The sequence below is a fragment of the Acipenser ruthenus genome, chromosome 3, assembly GCF_902713425.1.
Source record: "Acipenser ruthenus chromosome 3, fAciRut3.2 maternal haplotype, whole genome shotgun sequence".
Taxonomy (NCBI): Eukaryota; Metazoa; Chordata; class Actinopteri; order Acipenseriformes; family Acipenseridae; genus Acipenser; species Acipenser ruthenus.
This window is the reverse complement of record NC_081191.1, coordinates 11,559,294-11,579,950: the sequence shown is the minus strand read 5'-3', so window position 1 is coordinate 11,579,950 and position 20,657 is coordinate 11,559,294. Positions and strand designations below refer to the sequence as shown.

The following is a 20,657-nucleotide window of genomic DNA, read 5'->3' as shown; positions in this document are numbered from 1 at the left end:
AAATAAATAATACGAGTTCAAATAAATCAACATACAATGCATTCTTACCAGCAAAACAAAGACAGTGTCTTGAATTAGCTAAACGAACTGCAACGGTATTTAAAATAATAATAATAATAATAATTATAATAATGTAGCGATCTCGGTTCCTGCAGGCAGGCGCATCACACAGGGTGAGAAAATCCACACACAGGTGGAGGGCGGGCGCGAACCCGGATCCTCTCGCACTGAAGCATAGCGCCGATACCGCTGTACAAAAGAGCCGGCTCCCTTGCAAGGAGCGTATATCGGGCTTATGTCTGTGTGTGTGATTACGTCACCTACCAGCCCTACTGTTGCCTTTCCCCGTGCACGCTACAATAATAATGGCATATGGTATTGAAAAACAACACACACACAGGAGGGGGCAGAGAGGTCAAGACAGCGATAGGCTAGTACAAGAGTTTTGAACTGGATGTGAGCAGCAATAGGGAGCCAGTGAAGAGCGTGGAGCAGCGGTGTAGTGTGGGAAAAATGAAGAAGGGAAAAGACAAGGCGAGAAGCAGAGTTTTGGATGAGCTGGAGTGGACGGATAGCAGAGGCAGGGAGGCCGGCCAGGAGGGAGTTGCAGTAGTCAAAGCGGGACAGTACTAGGGCCTGAACTAGGAGCTGCGTGGAGTAGTCAGTGAGGTAGGGGCCAATTCTGCATATGTTGCGGAGGAAGAAGAGGTACTTGGTGGATGAGGAGGGAGAAAGGGTTGTGGATTCCAGAGGAAGAGATAGAGAGATCAGTGGTGGGGGAGGAAGAGGAGGAAGAAAAGGTCTGATTTGGAGAGGTTGAGTTTCAGATGATTTTTATTTTAATTTGTTTTATTTAAAGGAGGCTGTGTGGTCCAGTGGTTAAAGGAAAGGGCTTGTAACCAGAAGGTCCCCGGTTCAAATCCCACCTCAGCCACTGACTCATTGTGTGACCCTCAGCAAGTCACTTAACCTCCTTGTGCTCCGTCTTTCGGGTGAGACGTAATTGTAAGTGACTCTGCAGCTGATGCATAGTTCACACACCCTAGTCTCTGTAAGTTGCCTTGGATAAAGGTGTCTGCTAAATAAACAAATAATAATAACAATAATAATAATAACCTTTATTTAACCAGGAAGTCACATTAAGATGCAACTTCTCTTTTCAAGAGAGACCTGGCCAAGAAGGCAGCAATACAGAAAAAATAAAACAATCACACACATAGAACTACATAGATTAACATGAACATTTCAAAAATAGTAATACCATTAAAAGTAATTAATCAATACATTTCATTGGATTATTTGCAAATTTAAAATTAATTAAAACAAGTACATTTATCAGAAATCAAATTTCCAACCTGATTTTTAAAATCTCTTAATGATATATAATCAGATAGTTTTAATTGTTTTTGAAGGTTGTTCCATGACCAAGGGGCAGAATAACTGAAAGCCTTTTTCCCAAACACAGTACATATTTCTGGAATTTAAAAATGTAATATTGACTGAGATCTAAGTTGGTAAATATTAGTACTGGTGGTTACCAGAGCACTAAGATAAGATGGAAGTTTTCCCAGAATAACTTTATATACAAAGATATACCAGTGCTTCAGTCTGTGTGAAGAAAGTGAGGTCCACCCCATTTGCCTGTACAGCTCACAATGATGAGTTAAAGAGCTAGAATTGGTTACAAATCTAAGAGCTCCATGATAAAGAGTCTAGTATCCTCAGACTAGATGCACCTGCATGCATGTAAAGAATATCTCTGTAATCAATCACTGAAAGAAAAGTGTGACATACAAGTGCTTTCTTTGGCTCAAATGAAAAACAAGATATAAGTCTAAAATAAAAACTTAGTTTGAGTTTTAATTTTCTTGAAAGATTATCTATATGTATCTTAAAATTCAGATTCTCATCTATCCAAAAACCCAGTTATTTGTATATTTTTACAGATTCTATATTGTGACCTTCTAATGCTGTAATCTGTATGTTAGCTAGATTTTGAGACTTAGATTTAGTGAATAACATTAATTTAGTTTTTCTTGAGTTTAATACAAGTTTGAGGTTATAGAGATTTATATTGAATAGTCAAATGCAGATTGCAAGTCTTTAGTAACCAAATCTAGAGTGGGAGCACTAGAGTATAAAATGCTATCATCAGTAGGGTTACCATGTGGCTCCAGATTAACCGGATGCTGTGAGACAGGACGGGATTTCAAACTTGCCCTTAAATTGAAATAAATGAAGGTGTAAATGAACCATCCTTAGCTACAATTAAGAATGGTGCTTAAATACCCGCATGCGCGTAATTGTATTATACCAAGAATGAATTGCAGCCAGTCGCTATTTTTTTCTGTTTGTTAAAATTCAATCGCCCATATTATTTTGCAAATACAATTTCATCATCATCTCGTTGCTCTATCGATAAATTAGCTATTCGTTCATTAAGATCTGATCAGAAGCAGCTGATCAGTGTGAATTGTTTGCTGCGCCCAAGCAATTCCACCACAGCAGGATTAATCTCAGCAAAGGTGGAGCTCATTTATATGTGAATTACTTTCAATTTAGGGGGAATTTTGAAATTCCGGTCTGTCTCAAAGCGTCCGGTTAATCTGGAGCCATATGGTAACCCTAATCATCAGCATACAAGTGAAGTTTAGCGCTAACGACGTGTTGGCCTATGTCATTAAGGGAATATAGTGAACAGAACTTGGCCTAGAATGGAACCCTGCAGCACTCCTTTATCAATATTCAAAAAATCAGATTGTAGGCTATCAGCATATGTACATTGAGTTCTGTCTGTAAATAATTATGAAACCAGCCAACAGCTTTATCACGTATTCCAATGTTTACAAGTCTCTGAGGCAGTAATGCATGGTCAACTGTGTCGAATGCTTTAGAAAGATCAAGAAATAAAGAAACAGAGTTGTCTATTATCCAGATCCATAACAGTGTAATTTACTACTTTCATTGCTGCAGAGACAGTACTGTGATTTGTCCTAAAGCCAGATTGTAAATTAAAAATTTCTTTTGACAATAAAACGAGGTTACACTTTTATCATTTTAGTGTCTCTTATACAAGCAGTTACACAGTGATCACTTACATAATTTGCAAAAATGCCAGTAGCAGTATATTTACAGGGAGCATTAGGTATCAAGTTCATTAAGAAGGAATTACTAGGCAATGATTTGGCCTAGTAGCTGAATCAATGAGTTGTGTTAGATTAAGTAAATCACATAGCCCCTTAATTTGATCAGATTTAGCAGATAACCAGTCCCGGTTTAAATCCCCAATTAAAATCAGTTTGGAATGGTGCAGACTAGAGATCCAAGGCAGCAGGGAGATTGGTTTTCAGCAGAGCACAGTTCGTTATGAGCCGAGCGGAGCACGGAGGAGAGCCAGAGCTGGTCGAGGGGTGAGAGGGCAAAGGGAGTCGAGACAGGAGGTGAGGGAGGAGAAAAGGGTGGAGGTAGCCGAGTCTACAGAGAGTTGTGTGAAGGAGTCGATAAAGGGGAGGTGTGAGAGAGCAGCAGAGGAAAAGACAGAGGGGGAGCAGGAACAGAGGTTTCTACAGAAGGTGACAGAGAGGGTTGGTGGAGTAGGAAGGGATGGGCGTGACAGAGATAAGGAGATAAAGTAGTGATCAGAGATAACGAGAGGATGGAGGGAAGGCAGTCCCTGGTGAAGATGAGGTCCAGTTGATGGCTCACCTAGTGAGTTGGGGGGACGAGGAGAGACAGAAGGCTTAGGAGTGAAGGGGAAGAAATCCAGTTTAAGCAGTATGTAGGATAAATCATGTGATACTGTGGCAGAGCCAGGCTCAGTCAGCTACTGAAGAGAGTTCACTACAACACTATATAACAAATTAATGAGGTGAACAATTTCGTGATTTTAAACACACACTGTATAACTGTTCTTTAGACAGTTTATACATTACACTACAGAAGATATATCTCTGGAAGGCTAAATTCATATTGTGGCTAAAACTATGTTAGCAGGTTAGCTACAGAAAATCAATCATCCATCCCCAAAGTCCAGGTCTATCATTTCTGTTATTCATCACACAAGGGTTATGTGATTTCGCTGGCATCTTTCCTCAAAGGAACGAGGAAGTTGTGAAATCAAGGAGAAGTTAATTGAGGTATGAGGAGTACTGAGATTGGAAAAGCAAGAAAGATTTTACAGGTTCGTGTTCCAACAAGACCCATAGGGTTTGTTTTAATGTTTTTTTTGTTTTTTTGTTTTTTTTATGAAACCAAAGGTATTTATGGGCCCCAAGCTGAAGTCGAGGGCTCTTAACAAGAGACAAGGTCAATTAGCTACAAGTAATGACCACTATGGAGAATATTAATACTATTATAAATCAAACAAATGCTTTGTGTATGAGATGTGTGTCAAATGTGTTTTTAGGTTATATTTTGGGCAGGATACTTTTGGCTGCTTGAAAATGATGTTTAAAGTAAAATATATTTTAGAAGGTATCTATGCAGGATGCTGCTCTTATCAGAACCTGATTGTCTGCGAGAATCTGTGAGGTTTAAAATATCAGATTTATATATTTTACAATGAAAAACACAGAATAATAGTTTCCTGTAGAACAATATTCATTATAGAAAGTAAAACAATTGAGATTGGAGCATTTTGCTCAGGGCGCACATCCTGTTTCCAGTGAAACACATTCCACCTGATCTAGACTGGATGTGGAACATTTTGTTAGTGTTGTCTTTCAAATCCCATTGTTTAAACTGTAAAACCCACTACATTATTGAATTGTGTTTTTGACTTGGTAATATCCCAAACCACCCATCAGTTTCATGTATAATTCAGGGGTAAAAAGGAACTCAGAATTGGAAACTTGTTGTCTTTCCGAAAGCAGACTCCACTCATCAATCTCATACGTTACCAGTTAACCAGTTAAATAGGTCTCTCTGCCCACAAACCTCTGTCGTTTCTTTGTTTGGTACGCTTACCTGGCACTATGGATTTGACTCCTCGATCTGAAAGTTGCGTTTCGGCTCCTGAGAGCCCAGCCACTCCAATTCGACCTAGCCGCAAGAGATCTCGGCTGTTTCTTCAACGCGCTGCACCAATAAAAAAAAATGAAGTATCAGTCATGGAAAATTCCTCGGCTTCTCAGTACTCTGTACTCCAGGAACATTTCTTACAGCGCTGGTGCTTCCCGCGAGGATCTCATCTCCTTGCTAAATCAATCCGAAGCATCAACCTCCAAGTCTCCAGTCCCATCTCCATTTGGCGAGGCCTCCACCGTTCAAGCAGCCCAGTCCGGGTCAGATTCCCCCGACATCATCTTAAAGTCCTCCATTCATGCCAGCTCTGTCTCCAACGTGGACATCCTCCAAGCCCTGCAAACAATGCAAGCTTCAGTCTCCGGGCTGGAAAAACGTCTCTCCTACCTTGAACGCCATCCGTACCTCTCAGTCCTTCTGCATCGGCTTTCCTCGCCACTCCATCTCAGCTTCCCGCTGTGGCGCCCTGTTCAAGCCCACTCAATTCCAGCCCTTCTTTTAATCTTTCTACAGCAGTAGCTAGCTCCAATTCACACAACCCAGCTTCCCTGCTGCCCAGACCAGCCTTAGTCTCTTACTTTGGCAGAATTTGTTACTGCATTTAGTCTGTACAGAGACATTCTCTGTGACGTGTTTCCTGTGCGCCATCAGGAATTGGACGTCTATCTTAGCCTTGTGACCGATTTGGAGGTTCAGCTTTTTACAACTGTCACACATCTTTTTCAGCTAAGGCCGCTGCAATTCTGGAACAATTTAATATCAGAGTTAACTGGGGCATCTTAGACAATGAGCTGTTTTGTCACCACTTCGCCGGCCTGAAAGTTTTTACTTGTATAGTTTGCAGCTACAGCTTTCACAGAACTAACCTCTGCGCCCTTTCAGCCCAGTCAGCTTTAAACCAGCAAATGCAATGCCATGTTTCGCTGGAAGTTCCAAGCTGTAGTTCCTTCCAACCTCAGTTTTCAGTTAATTTACCTCGCCAGTCATAGGTTCCTCATAATCCTTCTCTGCTCATTTACCCAGCCCAATTTAACAACAAACAAGGGAGGCAGGTTCTCTTTTCTGGCGGGAGACAAATCTGTAATAACTTTAATGAGAACATCTGTGCATATTCCCCATGTACTTTTCTCAACCTCTGTAGTTTCTGCGGCGATAGCCGCAGCAAATGCGTCTGTCCCAGACACGCCCGCACTGCGTCTGTGCAGAAATGACTAAGCCTTCCATCCACCCCCATTAATAGAGTAGCGATGGCGGTTGCTCTCATAGATCACCCAGATAGAGTTTTCATTATTTATATTATTTCAGGTCTGAACAATGGTTTCCCCACTGGTATCTTGGGGTCGCAACTCGCAAATATTCAGGCAAGAAAAGGCTAATTATAGATCTATCCTCACCTCATTCAGGTTCTTTTTCCAGCATTAACGACCTAATTCCCCCTGATCAGTTTTCTCTACACTATACCAGAATCAATGATGCTATCCATTTTATTATAACAGGAGATCAAGGGGCCTGGCTCTCCAAGGCTGATATCACAGATGCATTCAAAGTCATGCCCATTGATCCTTCCCAGTGGCATCTCGTTGGAGTTCAATGGAAACAACAATTCTATTTCTCAGTTCGCCTCACGTTCAGTTGTAGGAGCAGTCCTCACATCTTCAATTCACTATCTGAGGCATTGTGTTGGATTCTACTAAATAATTTCAAATTGCCATTCATGCTCCATCTATTAGACAACTTTCTATTAGTGGACTTTAAGAATCAGTCCCCTGCTCGTTCTATTAGTATTTTAAGAACTGCATTTTTCAAACTCAGAGTTCCTCTATCAGAGGAGAAAACCTCGGGATTGAACCGGACTCCAAGAAAATGGAAGCATGTCTCCCCCAAGACAAATTACGTAAAATTTCAGACGTCTTAAAATCCCTTCAGGACAGAAAATCTTGTACTAAACGCAAACTCCTCTCTCTACTGGGTCATCTTAATTTTGCTACAAGGATCATTCCACAAGGACATTCATTTGTTTCTTATCTTTTAAAACTAGCATGTTCCATAGTTGAACTACAACACCATGTTAACATCAATGCGGGGTGCTGGGCAGATATCAACCTATGGTCCCACCTCCTCTCCAACTAGAATGGCATTTCCTTATTTTACAATGACTACCTACTTCTGCAGACTCTCTCGGTCTCTATACCGATGCTACCCCCTCTCGGGGCTTCGGTGGTATCTCAGGTTCCAAGTGGTTCTACGGGAATTGGCCTCGTCCCTACCTTCCACAGAGCAATCTTCGGCATTGTTTGAATTGTATCCTATTATTGTTGCAGCCATAATCTGGGGACATAAATGCTCAAAAAAGGTCATAACATTTAATTGCGACAACCTCTCTACAGTAGCTATTATAAATAAGGGCAGATCATCTTCCCCTACAATCATGAAGCTTATGATAAAGCTTACCTGGGTTTCAGTGCTAGGAAACTTTAGAATCCAAGCAAATCACATCAAAAAACATAATCGCTGACTCTCTCTCTCATTTTAAATTTTCAGAAATTCCATGCACTGTTTTCAGGAGACCCCCCTACCGCATCCATGTCCAGGGTTCAAGGACCTCATATTGTATCAAATCAATCTTCTCCCAACATCCAGATCTCTGATTCCACAGTTAATCTCATGAAACAACCAGTCTCACAAAACACCAAAGCCGCTTATAATACAGGGTGGCAGTCTTACATCAAATATTGCTCCCTGTCACACTCATGCCTTACTTCCGAATCTTCCATCATAGAATTCATTACTTATTGTTTTTTAAAATTCAATCTCTCCCTTTCTACCATACGCCCATACTTGTCATGGCTACAGTTTCACTCTCGTTTGCTCGGAATCATTATCCCTCCCCAATCTCATCTTCCTTGGATGCTGCTCCGTGGGATTCAACGAACTGCTTCCAAACCTTCATCTTCCAAGTTGCCTATCACAAAGGAAGTCCTGGAATCCATGATCAACACTCCACGCTCAGGCTGCTTAAAGATGCCCTCCTGGAAGTAATGTTCGTCTCGGCCTTCTGTGGATTCCTATGATGTGGCGAAATCACATGCCGGAACCAGTCATTCGACCCATCCTCGAACCTCTGCATAGGAGATCTCCATCGTCAATTCCAGGTCACATACTCTTTGCTTTTTAAAACATTCACAATTAGACTGAGAAAAGCGTGCATGTTTATTTATCAAAAACACATTGTATTATTTGTCCTGTTTCTGCTCTTTTCAGCTATCTGTCACTGCGTCCGACGGCCAGCAACCAGGATCCCCTGTTTCTCACTCTGGAAGGGATAGTCGTGTCCAGGAACTGGTTCTGTGACCACCTTCGTCTGTGTCTCCTTCGCGCTGGGCTTCCTTCCGACAGCTACTCCGGACATTTGTTCAGGATTGGCGCCGCAACTTCTGCTGCTTCCAGGAACATCGCTCCACACCTAATCAAGGCGTTCCGGTGCATACAAACTCTACATTCGAAAGAATGTCTCAGACTTATTATCGGCACAAAAACTGTTATGTGGCTAATTATAGACTATTGGAGTCGTTATTTTAGAACCGGGAGGAAGGGTAACCCTCTGCCATGGATTCCCTAAGGCTTCCCCCTATTTCTGGTGAGTAGGGGGTATTTCCTTACCTGAGCGCTGAGTGGTGTAGATCTGCAGCGTGGGGGTGGCTTGGGTCGCCTTGTTCTTTTTGGGGAAGGTGGCCTGAGTGCCACTTGTCCTGCTGATGACATCCACATCCATCATAAAAACATATCATGCTTGTCAGTATTGGGCAGCGTCTTAGCTCCTTGAACCAGGCAGGACCAAAAGTAATTATCATGCACTATTACAAACAAGATATCATTGCATCACGTCAGACTGGGCTATTGGTCAAGTGCATAATTAATTTTACACATTATCAATGGACGTTACCTGCGTTCCTCAAAAAACACGAGTGATGGTAAATGGTGTAAACAATTGGCGGCGGCCCGCTGGCCGAGTCATTGTTAATCACTGTATTGCATTCCTCTTAGTTCGGCTAGCATAGGGGTGGCTATCGAGCTCCAATGGGTAAGGCCATGGGCCAAATTATAAATGTGAATGTATTATGTATTTGTCGGCTATCTTGTTCATGTCAGGCATAACTGTTTGTCAATTGTTCATGTGCCCATCAGGCATATGTTTCGCAAGCAATACATTGTTATTTTCTACTACTCCTTTCTGAATAGCTTGCATTAAGATGTTTTTCGCTTCTTGGTTACGAATGTAATTCACTTTTTTTTTTTTTTACAGGAAGAACAGCAAAAATACTTGATATTGCTTAAATATTGTGTAAAAAAAAATACGTCCGAACCAGCAGTCACTGCCTGCTAATAATTTATCACGACAGGACACTTAAAGACAAGCAAGATTATTTTGGTCTAATTCAAGGCTGTAATAACATGTTACACTACATAAACTCTGACAGTTCAATACTGTCTGTAAATGGCTAGCTGTACTCATTGTTTTTTTTTTATTTATGAAGGTTGTATAGTGGAGGAGAAAACTCCTTCTGTGTTGACTTACTGGTAATAAATAGGTATGTTTTAAAAACTTGCTTCAATTTAACAGCGTCATTGCTCCAGGCAGCATGCTTAATTGCTTGTTTCTGCCAAGAAGCCAGACATTCTTTTTATTTTAAATGTAATAGCGGCACAAGAGTTGCACAGCACAGCTGCCAGTATAAACAAAACAGTGTGTTCAGGTAACATCACAGGTAACATCGCCCTGTTACATGCCCAGATTCCAATAAATTGTTATATTAACCATACTGTTCAGGGATCAAATATCTCCCCCCCTTGCCGAATTACATATTTGTGCCCAGTCAAATCCAGATATCAAGGAAATGTAATTTGGTTTAGCAAATGATTTACGTAAAAGTGTACTGGTAAACTAAAACCTATAAATAATGTATTTACACTTGAGTTCTCTGAAATAATATTGAAAAGAACTTCCTTTTAAAATCCTGTTGTATGTATTCCCAGAGATGTAAGGGTTAAATAAATGTCAATAACCATCTACAGTATTCTGTTTATTAACAGTCTTGTCTTAAACTAGAAACACCACCAGGCAGAGAATTAAACAATAAATGTCCTATAATTAAATGAAGATAAAGTGGCAGTTGATCTAATTAAACACGTTTAGACTCAAGTGTGTAATACTATTAGACCAGTGCTAATTAATGCCTAAGACTCTCAAACTGAAATTCTAGGGATGGAGATTATGTTGATTAAAACATGTTGGTTGGGAGGGAGTCAGGAGGGTGTTGGTTGGGAATCAGGAGGGTTACAATTAACAGTGGATCCAACCTTAACTCACATACCCTTACATTAAACTAAGTAATAATAAATAACTTATTGCAAGTTAATATTCAGTCAGTTTTTAAACACCATAATTAATACTAACTGTACTTTTGGTAGGGATAGAGATGAACTAAGAAAGGGTTAATATTATTGATGGAAACTGAATTTTATAGACATAAGTTGTCTTCATGGGAAAAGAGATTGTGTCTGCGTAGAAAACAACTATATTAAGAATGCAGACAAGGGGGTTTATGAAAAGGAACCAAGCTGCGGTTTGACGTAAGGTGAATGTGAAGTGAGAGTACCTGTGTCTGCCTGAAGGGGGTGCACTTTGGTTGAACTCAAGAACACGCGCCCTGCTTACTAGAGGAAATGCTGCTGTTTATTACAATTAGCAAGTTAGGAATAATCACTTAACAACACGCCAAGCTTATAGCTCACAGCTTCATGATGGCATATCAGTATAGGCACAGGAGAGACATCATTATAAATTATGAACCTCAAAATAAGTTTCTTTACAGCTCCAGCTGGAGTAATACGATTATTATTTTTTCTGTCGTGTTTATGATCCAATAAGTCCTGAGTACATAGAATTTTAAAATGAGGAAGGAGCTTCAATTTAAAAGGAAATGGGTTTGTGAATTTAAACTATAAAAATATTTGAGTTTGAATTCCATTTTTTTCTTTTGCAAGAGTACCCATGTACAACCTTGTGAAATACATACAGTACAGTGACAGGCTTTGCAAAAGACTCTCCTGCACTACAAGGAAAAGAAGCCACTCAATCATTTGAGGCAAGGATCTGTATTTTAATTACATTGCAAATTGTTATTATATCCATCCTGGGTCCCTTAGATATGAAACCACAAATTTGTACCGTAATCATCCATCAGCTCACAGCTATTGACTGAACTGAGAGACAGGGTTGTTTCTGGTTCTGATTTGCAAAGCAATGTTACCTGGTTTCATGGCACAGCAAGCACACGTTCTTATCGATGTTACCTGGTTTCATGGCACAGCAAGCACACGTTCTTATCAATGTTACCTGGTTTCATGGCACAGCAAGCACACATTATTATCAATGTTACCTGGTTTCATGGCACAGCAAGCACACGTTCTTATCAATGTTACCTGGTTTCATGGCACAGCAAGCACACGTTCTTATCTTGCTCATTCCTAAACAGTCAAGTCAGGCAGATAATTGATTTCAGCTAGGTAATACCACCATGTGTTTTACCTGCATGAATACTAATTTAGCTAAAGTGAGCAAGCTCATCTCTTCCCCAAACCTACCTTCAGGCTCTGTATCTTCATGTTTTCACATAATTCGCAAGATTGCCCTGGCACTCATTTTATCAGGTACAGTCGTCACATTTAATACCACCAGTATAAGTTAACTGTTAATAAGTAGCTTACTAACAGATTTTTAAAAATACTTCATCCTGGTATCTTTGCTTTAAATGGTCTGATTGCTGCTTGACCATCGGAGTGAGTTTGAACAACAAATTGATTAGTACAGGAGAAGCAGCAGCACATTTTAATGAAAAGCATTATCTTTTAAATATTTGCATCTTTTAGATTTAAAAACAGAAGAAATGGGGGACCAGTGATGATATTTCTGGTGCAAATTAGTAAGTAAATTGATTTAAAACCTTGTTGACTACTTAATAAAATGGGTTATTAACATTGTGTTAATATTACTTAATTTGTCTAGCTTTTCTGTTTCGTGCCACATCATGGATCGTTACTGCTGTGTTACCTGTTTGACACACCCCTGATCTCAAACCCCAGTGCACTAGAGCAGACAATTTGAAAAGAGCTTTGAAACAGACTTGAAAGTTGTAAAAAGTTGTCAGGATGTTGACAATGAAAATAAAAATGACAGGTACATTATTGAAATAGTTTAACGCTATACCCCACTACTTACTCTTTAAGTATACTGTTAGCTTACACTCCACTCTACTTGATGTTCATCACAGATACAGTACATTTCCTGCTTCCAGTTTGAATCATGGGCACATATTTATAAAAACACTCCTTTATCGTGCCAGTAATAGTGTTTAAATGCCAGTATTTCATTACATTTACCATAAAAAAAAACATCACTCATCGCGACGTTAGAATAACGTACCCTTAGAGACCAATTTTCTCAATCTGTATCATGTTGTTTATTGACCCTTACCAGCATCATAATTGACACGTGCCTCAGACCAGGCATAGAATGAGATGCGTCTTAATGGTATCATTTCCTAGCATGATTTCTGCGTTTAGGAGCATGTATTTAAGCCAATAGTAATAAAAAAAGTATATGTTTAATTATCCAATAATTACATAAATTTAGTATTTAGTTATTTGTAATGCATACATTACATATGTAATTCAATATGTTAACGTAACATTATTCAGCAGGTTTCATTCGACTTTATGAAGAAAAATATAGTAATGATGCAAAACTTTTGGCCATAGCTATATATGCCTAACGTGCACATTTATATTTGTACATAATGTAATGTGTATGGAGAATACATTAATGTTATTTTAGTGCAATGATTTATACATATAAAATAGGGGTTTTAATCGATTAAATCATGCCTGTGAGTGTTAATCGATTTTAAAAAATCATTGATCAATTAATCTAGTCTACCCACGTGCTGTAGCAAAAAGCAGTGCGTGAGAAAGAACTCTAGAAAGATGGTGGAGAATACTTTAAAAGATGTTTGGAAATGGGTGACAGGGAGATCTATCCAACATTTTACCATAGCTCAGAACAGTGTTTTTCAGATGTTATTAGGGGGCGCCAAGACAGAGCTTGTGTCGTTTCAGACCTATTGTAGCTCAGCGCCTCTATCGCCCAGCCCTCCTTCATTTGAAAGTATAGCGACGGCAGGTTTTAATATCAGATACATTTTGTTCACAAATAAAATAAAAATCTAGATTTAGATACAGCTTTGGTTTATAAATGGGGGGTGGCTTAGCTTTTAGTTTAATTTATGTGATTTGCTGCGTGCAGAATGTAGAAAACGAGCAAATGGGCGTGCAACATTTTATCTTTAATAAAGTTCTAATAAAAAAAGAAGCTGGACAAACATTACAATTACTGTTCGGAATTGCATTAACATTATTTAAAGGCTAGTCACAGGTATACTGTAATAACAATACTGTAATAGTAAAATTGAAGAACAAGAAAGCGATAGCGACTACTTTTGTATTGGTGTTAATACAATTCCGAATAGTGATTGTAAGAAGTGTGTGTGTGTGTGTGTGTGTATATATATATATATATATATATATATATATATATATATATATATATATATATTATAATTTTATTTTACTGTTTATTATTAAATGTTAGGTGTCATTAATAAATGCTTGCAAAAAATAACAAATACCAAATGTTACTTTTAGTTGTCTTTCACTACAATTGCATTATATAGCAAACAGTTGTGATTAATCGATTAATTAATCGCCCAGATGGGGTGATTATTCGATTAAAAGAAAATGCCAAGATCACAAAGCCCTTTACAAGAGGCAGTAGCAACAAGAAAATCCATAATACTTTAAATACAGAGAAATGCATAATACATGCTACAGTAAAAAAAAACAATACATGATCATTTATTTTAACTTTTTTTATTTTTTAACCTGACATCTTGATATTTTGGACAACCTGTCTCCAGACATGTCCCGTCGCCATAACATGACGGAGTAAACAGACGGTGTATGCCACTGAGGTCTTAAGTAGGGGACACGGCTCATTTGCATACCTCTGACAATTGGTTAGATACAATCTCGCAGTAACAATCCGTGACGGTAAATCACATCTAAACACATTACTGGCCGGTAAAATAACCAGGCAGTTGTTTTATAAATTGCGTGTTAAATACTGCCCAGTAATTTTTTTAATGGCTGGAAAGTACCGCCATCTTATGACATGGCCCATGCAATCATAGTACCATCCTCTGTTTTCTAGGTTTCAAAAGCCAAACTTTTGTCAGTATTTTTTATCCTTTTGCTTGATGGTATTAGGAATACTATGGTAATACAATGGAAAGAAAATATGATTTGAAAGAAGAGTATGAAGGCTATGAACTGGTACTAAAAAACACAAACAGATATCTAGCAGACTTCAAATATATTGTAAGGAATAAAATAAACATGTAATATTGTTTTCTGGGTATTGTCTTCTGTAAATATTAGTTATATGAAAATGAAAGTATGTTAGGTCTGTTTTGATAAATGTGTTGTAGAAACAGCTACAATAACAAATATACGTTTAATTGTTTTAAATACATTGTGATCAGATATATTTATCTGAGGTGATATATACATTTCACTGTACTCTTTTAAAGTTATTATTATAATCATGCGGGTGGTTCAGGGGGCAGGAGCAAAGGCTGCTCCCCTACCTTCAAACAGCGTGCTATTTAAACCCTAGTTCCAGCCCTTCTCCCTGTCTGTGTCCATTTTGCTCCTCCATCCTCCCCTCCGCCGCCTCTGCAACTCTGGGGGGAAGCAAAGCTCACATCCCAGCCTATTCCCGCAGATATTGCTCCTGCCCAATGAACTGGTATAGTAGAGCAGTAGAGGTTAATTGGTACTTTTTAGTATCACTTTTCTATTTTAAATTTGGAATGAGTTACTGGATATTTTTAAGTTTCTTTAGGAGGTCTCCCAGGAGCCAAAAATTAAAGTTCCACTAACTTTTAAGATACCTCAGGTTTATAAGGGTTAAAAAAATCCAGACCTCTTGAAAGAATAGTAATATCTTCAGTAATATTTACAGTTTTGACTAAGTTCAGGTTAACAAAGCAAGATAATTGTATTACATACGAGCCATTGGTCCCTGTCTCTTTCAGTTAGCTAATACCATACTGTATCTCCTTGGAGCATTGTGTCAAAAAGTAAGCTTGGCTGTACATTTTTAAAGTCTCATAGGGCACTATGCAGCAGGAATATCTGTCATTCGGATGAGATCCTGTCAACTCTTTAGACATTAATCCCATTGAAATCTTTTATAAAACAGTGGGGGTGTTAACTGCAGTGTCATGGATATGTTTAAATAGACGCTAATAACATTCTTGCTTGGCTAATTCTGCTAAGCAAGGCTTTAATCCCTGGAAAAATGAACAAGGCATCCCTGGACAAACAAAGGAAAATGTTCTATAAGATGGGTATTTGAATATGAATATTTACAATGGAAGTTACTCACCTTTATGGAATTACCCTGGGGTATATTTGAAGAAATGGTCTATTGCTGCGTTCTTTTTTCCATGTCTATCGAAACCTATGTGGTCCGAATTGTGCAAATGTACTCATGTAAAGACTAAGTAGCTGGGTTCTGAAAAAATAGCATTATACATCCCCACGTGTTGCTACAACTGTTTATAACAGACCTGTAATTTTCCTTTTCATTGTTAGCATCCTGACAACTTTTAACACTTATAACATTAAAGTCTGTTTCAAAGCTCTTTTCAAAATGTCCGTTCTAGTGCACTGGGGTTTGAGATCTGAAGACCGAATAAATTTTTTTTTTAAAAAACATAAAAACAAGTGGTCTGACTTTTCTGTTCTGTACCACATCATGGGTCATGATTGCTTTGTTACCTGTTTGACAATGTGGGCAATAATCCTTACATTATCAGTGCACTAGAGCAGACATTTTGAAAAGAGCTTTGAAACATACTTTAAAGTTATAAGTGTAAAAAGTTGTCAGGATGTTAACAGTAAAAACAAAACGGACAGGCACATTATTAAAACAGTTGTAGCAACACATGGGAACGTGGAACGCTATATTTTTCGAAACCCCGCTGGTTACTCTTTTAAATCATTATAACTCACCTATCCCTGACAGTGAGGAAACCTCTGGGGAGTCAATTCTGTTAATCATCCACTAATGCTTAAGAGTTTACACTGTTTTACCTCAGACTAGCTCTTCTTAAATGTATTTCGAGAAATTAGCTCTATATTACAGAAGTACAAGGCACTAACACTCTATCTCCATTTAAACATAAAGCATTCCCCTATAATGTATTCAATTTGCTCGATACAGAGGTAACGGGTCCTTTGCATAAATGCATCTTTATGTAATCTAAATGTTGTCTGATATGTAAGAAACCACTAATATGTTTTCATATTCCTGTTTTTGTTCTGCATTCTCCCCTTACAAAACCTCTTAAATGTACACCTGATCTCTCATTATCTTCTAATATAAATAATGTACAGTATACTGTAGGTCATGTCTATAGCTTTTTTATTTTTTACATCAGTTCAATTACTTGTCTTTGCACCTGCTTTGAGTTAGTGTAGCCTATGTCTACTCAAGTTTTTAGACCTGCACTTTTCTGTGTTTTACTAATATATCAGCACTTAATGTCTTGTTTTTGGTTTACTTTATATGGGTTTATGCTTGATATTTAAAGTTTGAAAACAAGTTTAGTGAACTGCCATTTGTTATTCTGTGTAAACTGGTCTGCACATTTTCCATGTTGTCACTTTATTTTAACGTATTGTTGTTTTTATTAACCCTTTGAGCAGTACGAACGCACTGGTACATTCAGTGCCCTCTGGTCCCAAGGGAGTACCAGGGAGTACCGGTACGTTCTGCAACTTTAAACTTGAATTACTGAGCCTACAAAACCCCTGATAACATAATATTGTAAACGTAGGTTTCTGTAATACCTTTTATTGGTCTCTTGCACCCTCTGCCAGATATCAACTGAATCACATACAATAAACCCAGTCACAAAATTGTCAACAATGTCTATAAACTGTCAAAAATTGCTCAGTCAGAAAGAAATATTAGAAATAATACTGAATTCAGATTCTGATATAAATTCAAACACATACAATTCTTCCACTGAATTGGATGTCAGTGAGTGTGTCAGTGAAGAGATAAGTGAAAATGATTTACCATCAACATCAAGTGACAGGCGTCCAGCGACGAGACAGCACGAAGCTCAGGGAACCTGGAATCCTGGGGACTTCACTCCGAAGAAATGCAGGTTTGATCCGTCACAGTCTGGCCTGAACAAAGATTGTTCTCTGCCTGCTGACCCAAGCGAGGCAGATTGCTTCAAATTGTTCTTTGCTGAAGAGACTGTGTCATATATTACAAACGAGACAAATAAGTTTGCCAGGAAACTGAGAGAGAACACTCAGCTGGGTGTCAAGTCAAAGCTCCGTAAGTGGGTGGACACAACAATGTCTGAAATGTACATCTTTCTGGCTACAGTTCTGCTCATGGGCTTGATCTGGAAAAAATCTGTGAGAGAGTACTGGTCCACTGATCCTGTTATGGCAACTCCTTTCTTTTCTACCCTTTTCTCTCTCGATCGCTTCCTTCTGCTCCTAACAACACAGCGCAGATCGTAGACCCCCTGACCAAAATTTCTACCCTTTCCAAAATATGTGCATTGATGAGTCGCTTATGCTATGGAAGGGAAGACTCTCATTCATGCAGTACATTCCCTCAAAGCAACATCATTTCGGCATCAAATTTTTCATCATCTGCGATGTGAAGACCAGGTACATTTTGAATGTTATTGTTTATACAGGTGGCACTACTGATATTCTTCATGACATAGATCTCGGTGCGTCCGGCTCTGTTGTCCTTAAGTCTCATGAAGCCTTACCTGGGCAAAGGCCACATTGTCTGCACAGATAATTGGTATAACAGCCCAGCCCTATTTGAGTGTCTGCACAGCCAAGACACAGATGCATGTGGCACTGTGCGATCCAACAGAAAAAGAATGCCCCAGTTCAAAACTAAATTAGAAAAAGGCGAAGTCCATTTTTTACACACGGACAAGTTGCTGGCTACGAAGTGGCGTGACAAAAGAGATGTGCATATCCTCACCTCTGTGCATAGGCCTGTGATGAAAGTGACCAACAATGTCGATCACGCCACTGGAGATAACAAGGTGAAACCAGAGTGTGTGCTGGAGTACAACCAGAAAATGGGCTCGGTGGACAAATCGGACATGCAAATTAGTTTTGTCGATTGTGCAAGGAAGTGGTACAAAAAGTTATTCTTCCACTTGTTTGACATGGCCGTGTTGAACGCCTTCATCCTCCACAAAACTGCATCCAAAAAAAAAAAAACAGTCACTTTCAGCAAGTTCAGGCACAACCTCATCTCGTACACAGCGCAGGTGTCACGTCTGTAGCCACACCACTCGCAGGCCCAGGCAGAGGAAAGACACATGATTTATGTGCATGGAGTGCAACACAGATCTCACTGCTCAAAGGATTAAAACTATAATAATATTTTCTAATATTTATAGTAAATAAAAGCAATGAACTTTCCAAAAGCACACTTGAACTTTATACTGTATAGGCTACAACCAGAAGGCCTATTAATTCCACAGCTGTTCATTTCTTTTCCACTTTATTTCTGTCAAAAACCCAAAAGCATTTTAGTGCATTATAAATTCTGCAATTGATTTGCCTTATTATCCTGTTTGTCTTTTTCAACAGATTAGTCACTGCAACGCAAATCCTAAATTGGCTTTATATTTTTTGTGGAACTGAAATTGAATGTAGGGTCCTCTAAATAGGACAACTATAACTATAGATAACTATAGAGCTGCATAGTGATAGCGAAGGCATATAAATATATGAACTAAAGTAAACAAACAAAAAAAGATGAATGTATATATTTGTCTAAACTAAGGGACACAAATAATACACTATTGTTTCACTTCTTTGCTCAAAAACAGACCACACATTAATAGATTGTAAAAAACAGGTGCAAAGTACCTGCAGTAAGGTCATTGATGATGCACATTAACTAGTTCATCTTTTAAAAAACACATAATCTCACCAACATAACTGATCATTATTAAACGGTATACAGCACATGTAAAACTTAAAATACACAGACACACCTTTGGCACGGATTTCTTTATACATAGGGCCCCATATCTATAGATGTCCAACACTCCTGTCTGTTATAAATAATATAGACAGGGCTGTCATTGCAATCTTTCAGAGGTTACTACCCCCAGGAGGGGTGACAATAGTAAAATCCATAACAGTTCACCACATGATGGAAATGACTGATGGTCTGTGTGACTGGGGGCTGCATCATGGCACTGGCTTTTTTGATGCATACGTGCCGCAGCAAAAGCCAGACGCTCTGTATTTTATACATGTCTGATGAATTAATTCAAATGTATTACACATCTGCTGAATAAAAACATTACAGATGTTTTTATTTATTTGTGTTGTACTGTAGCTCCAATACTACACAATGGCAAAATAAACGTTATACAACAGACATTAGTTTTTCTGTTAGACGTCAGTTTGTTTTACATACAGCTGAAGTATTCATTACATGTATCATTGCTCATTAGTATACTCTAAAGAATAAAGCCTTTATAGCAATGTTCAAATTCACTTGCTCTATTTAAGGTTTTACACAAGAACATAAGAATGATTTCATATTTAAAAGTGTTTTCGCTAATAACTTAGCGTGTGTGAAGACACTTTAACAGTAACATGTTAATTCTGTATAGTGCTATTAAGCTGCAAGTTAACCAAAAGCAATAACTTATACACTCATACTAATAGAATGTTTTATTAGTAGAAGTACAGTAATAGTAGCCGTAGTAGTTGTATTAAAACTCAGTTGTAATATTTCAAAATTCACAGAGTTATGCAACAAAAGCAACAACTTTGACAGACATGCAGATATTTACAATAATCAGTCACTTATTTCAAGAAATTGTTGCACTTCAAATATAAGTCAAGATACAGTATTTTCAGGTCAGGTTGTATCCAGATTCACTTTACAAGAGCTAGATTTTTAAACTATTTTTAATGAACTATGTTAATATATTTTAGGTTTTTACAATTTTAGGAAGTAAAATCTAATTTATAAACACCGGTTTTAAATTACTCGAATTGCTTGTTGCAGCTACTACTAGTATTAATAACTACTGCATTTGAAACTCATGTAGCCTCCCATTAATGAAATGGCCAGTTTGTTTAAATATCCTTAAAAAGTACATGTTTCTTACAAGTGTTTAATACTAGCTGTTAACTGCCAAACTAATTGGCTTAACCCCTTCTCAGCTGAGACCCTTGTAACGCCCTGTGCTACCGGCATTTGTCATACTCTGAAGTTTCTATTTGTGTGGTTTATTTGGACATGTGACCAAAAAATACAGCTATTATTGTAAACAAAATGCAACTTTCATAAAATGTATTATACATGCATCACATTTAGTCCCTAAAATGCTAATGTTTGGTTTAAGATTGTAAAACTTTTAAGATGCTGG

At 38.3% G+C, this 20,657-nt stretch overlaps 1 protein-coding gene across 1 annotated transcript; it reads left to right on the top strand.

Annotated features, from left to right (window-relative positions):
- The first annotated feature begins 17,577 nt into the window (after positions 1-17,577).
- On the top strand, positions 17,578-18,542 carry LOC131730942 (piggyBac transposable element-derived protein 4-like). The gene is given in 3 exon segments (XM_059020763.1): positions 17,578-17,729; positions 17,731-17,986; positions 17,988-18,542. Coding segments are annotated over 3 exon segments (963 nt in total).
- The last annotated feature ends 2,115 nt before the right edge of the window (positions 18,543-20,657 follow it).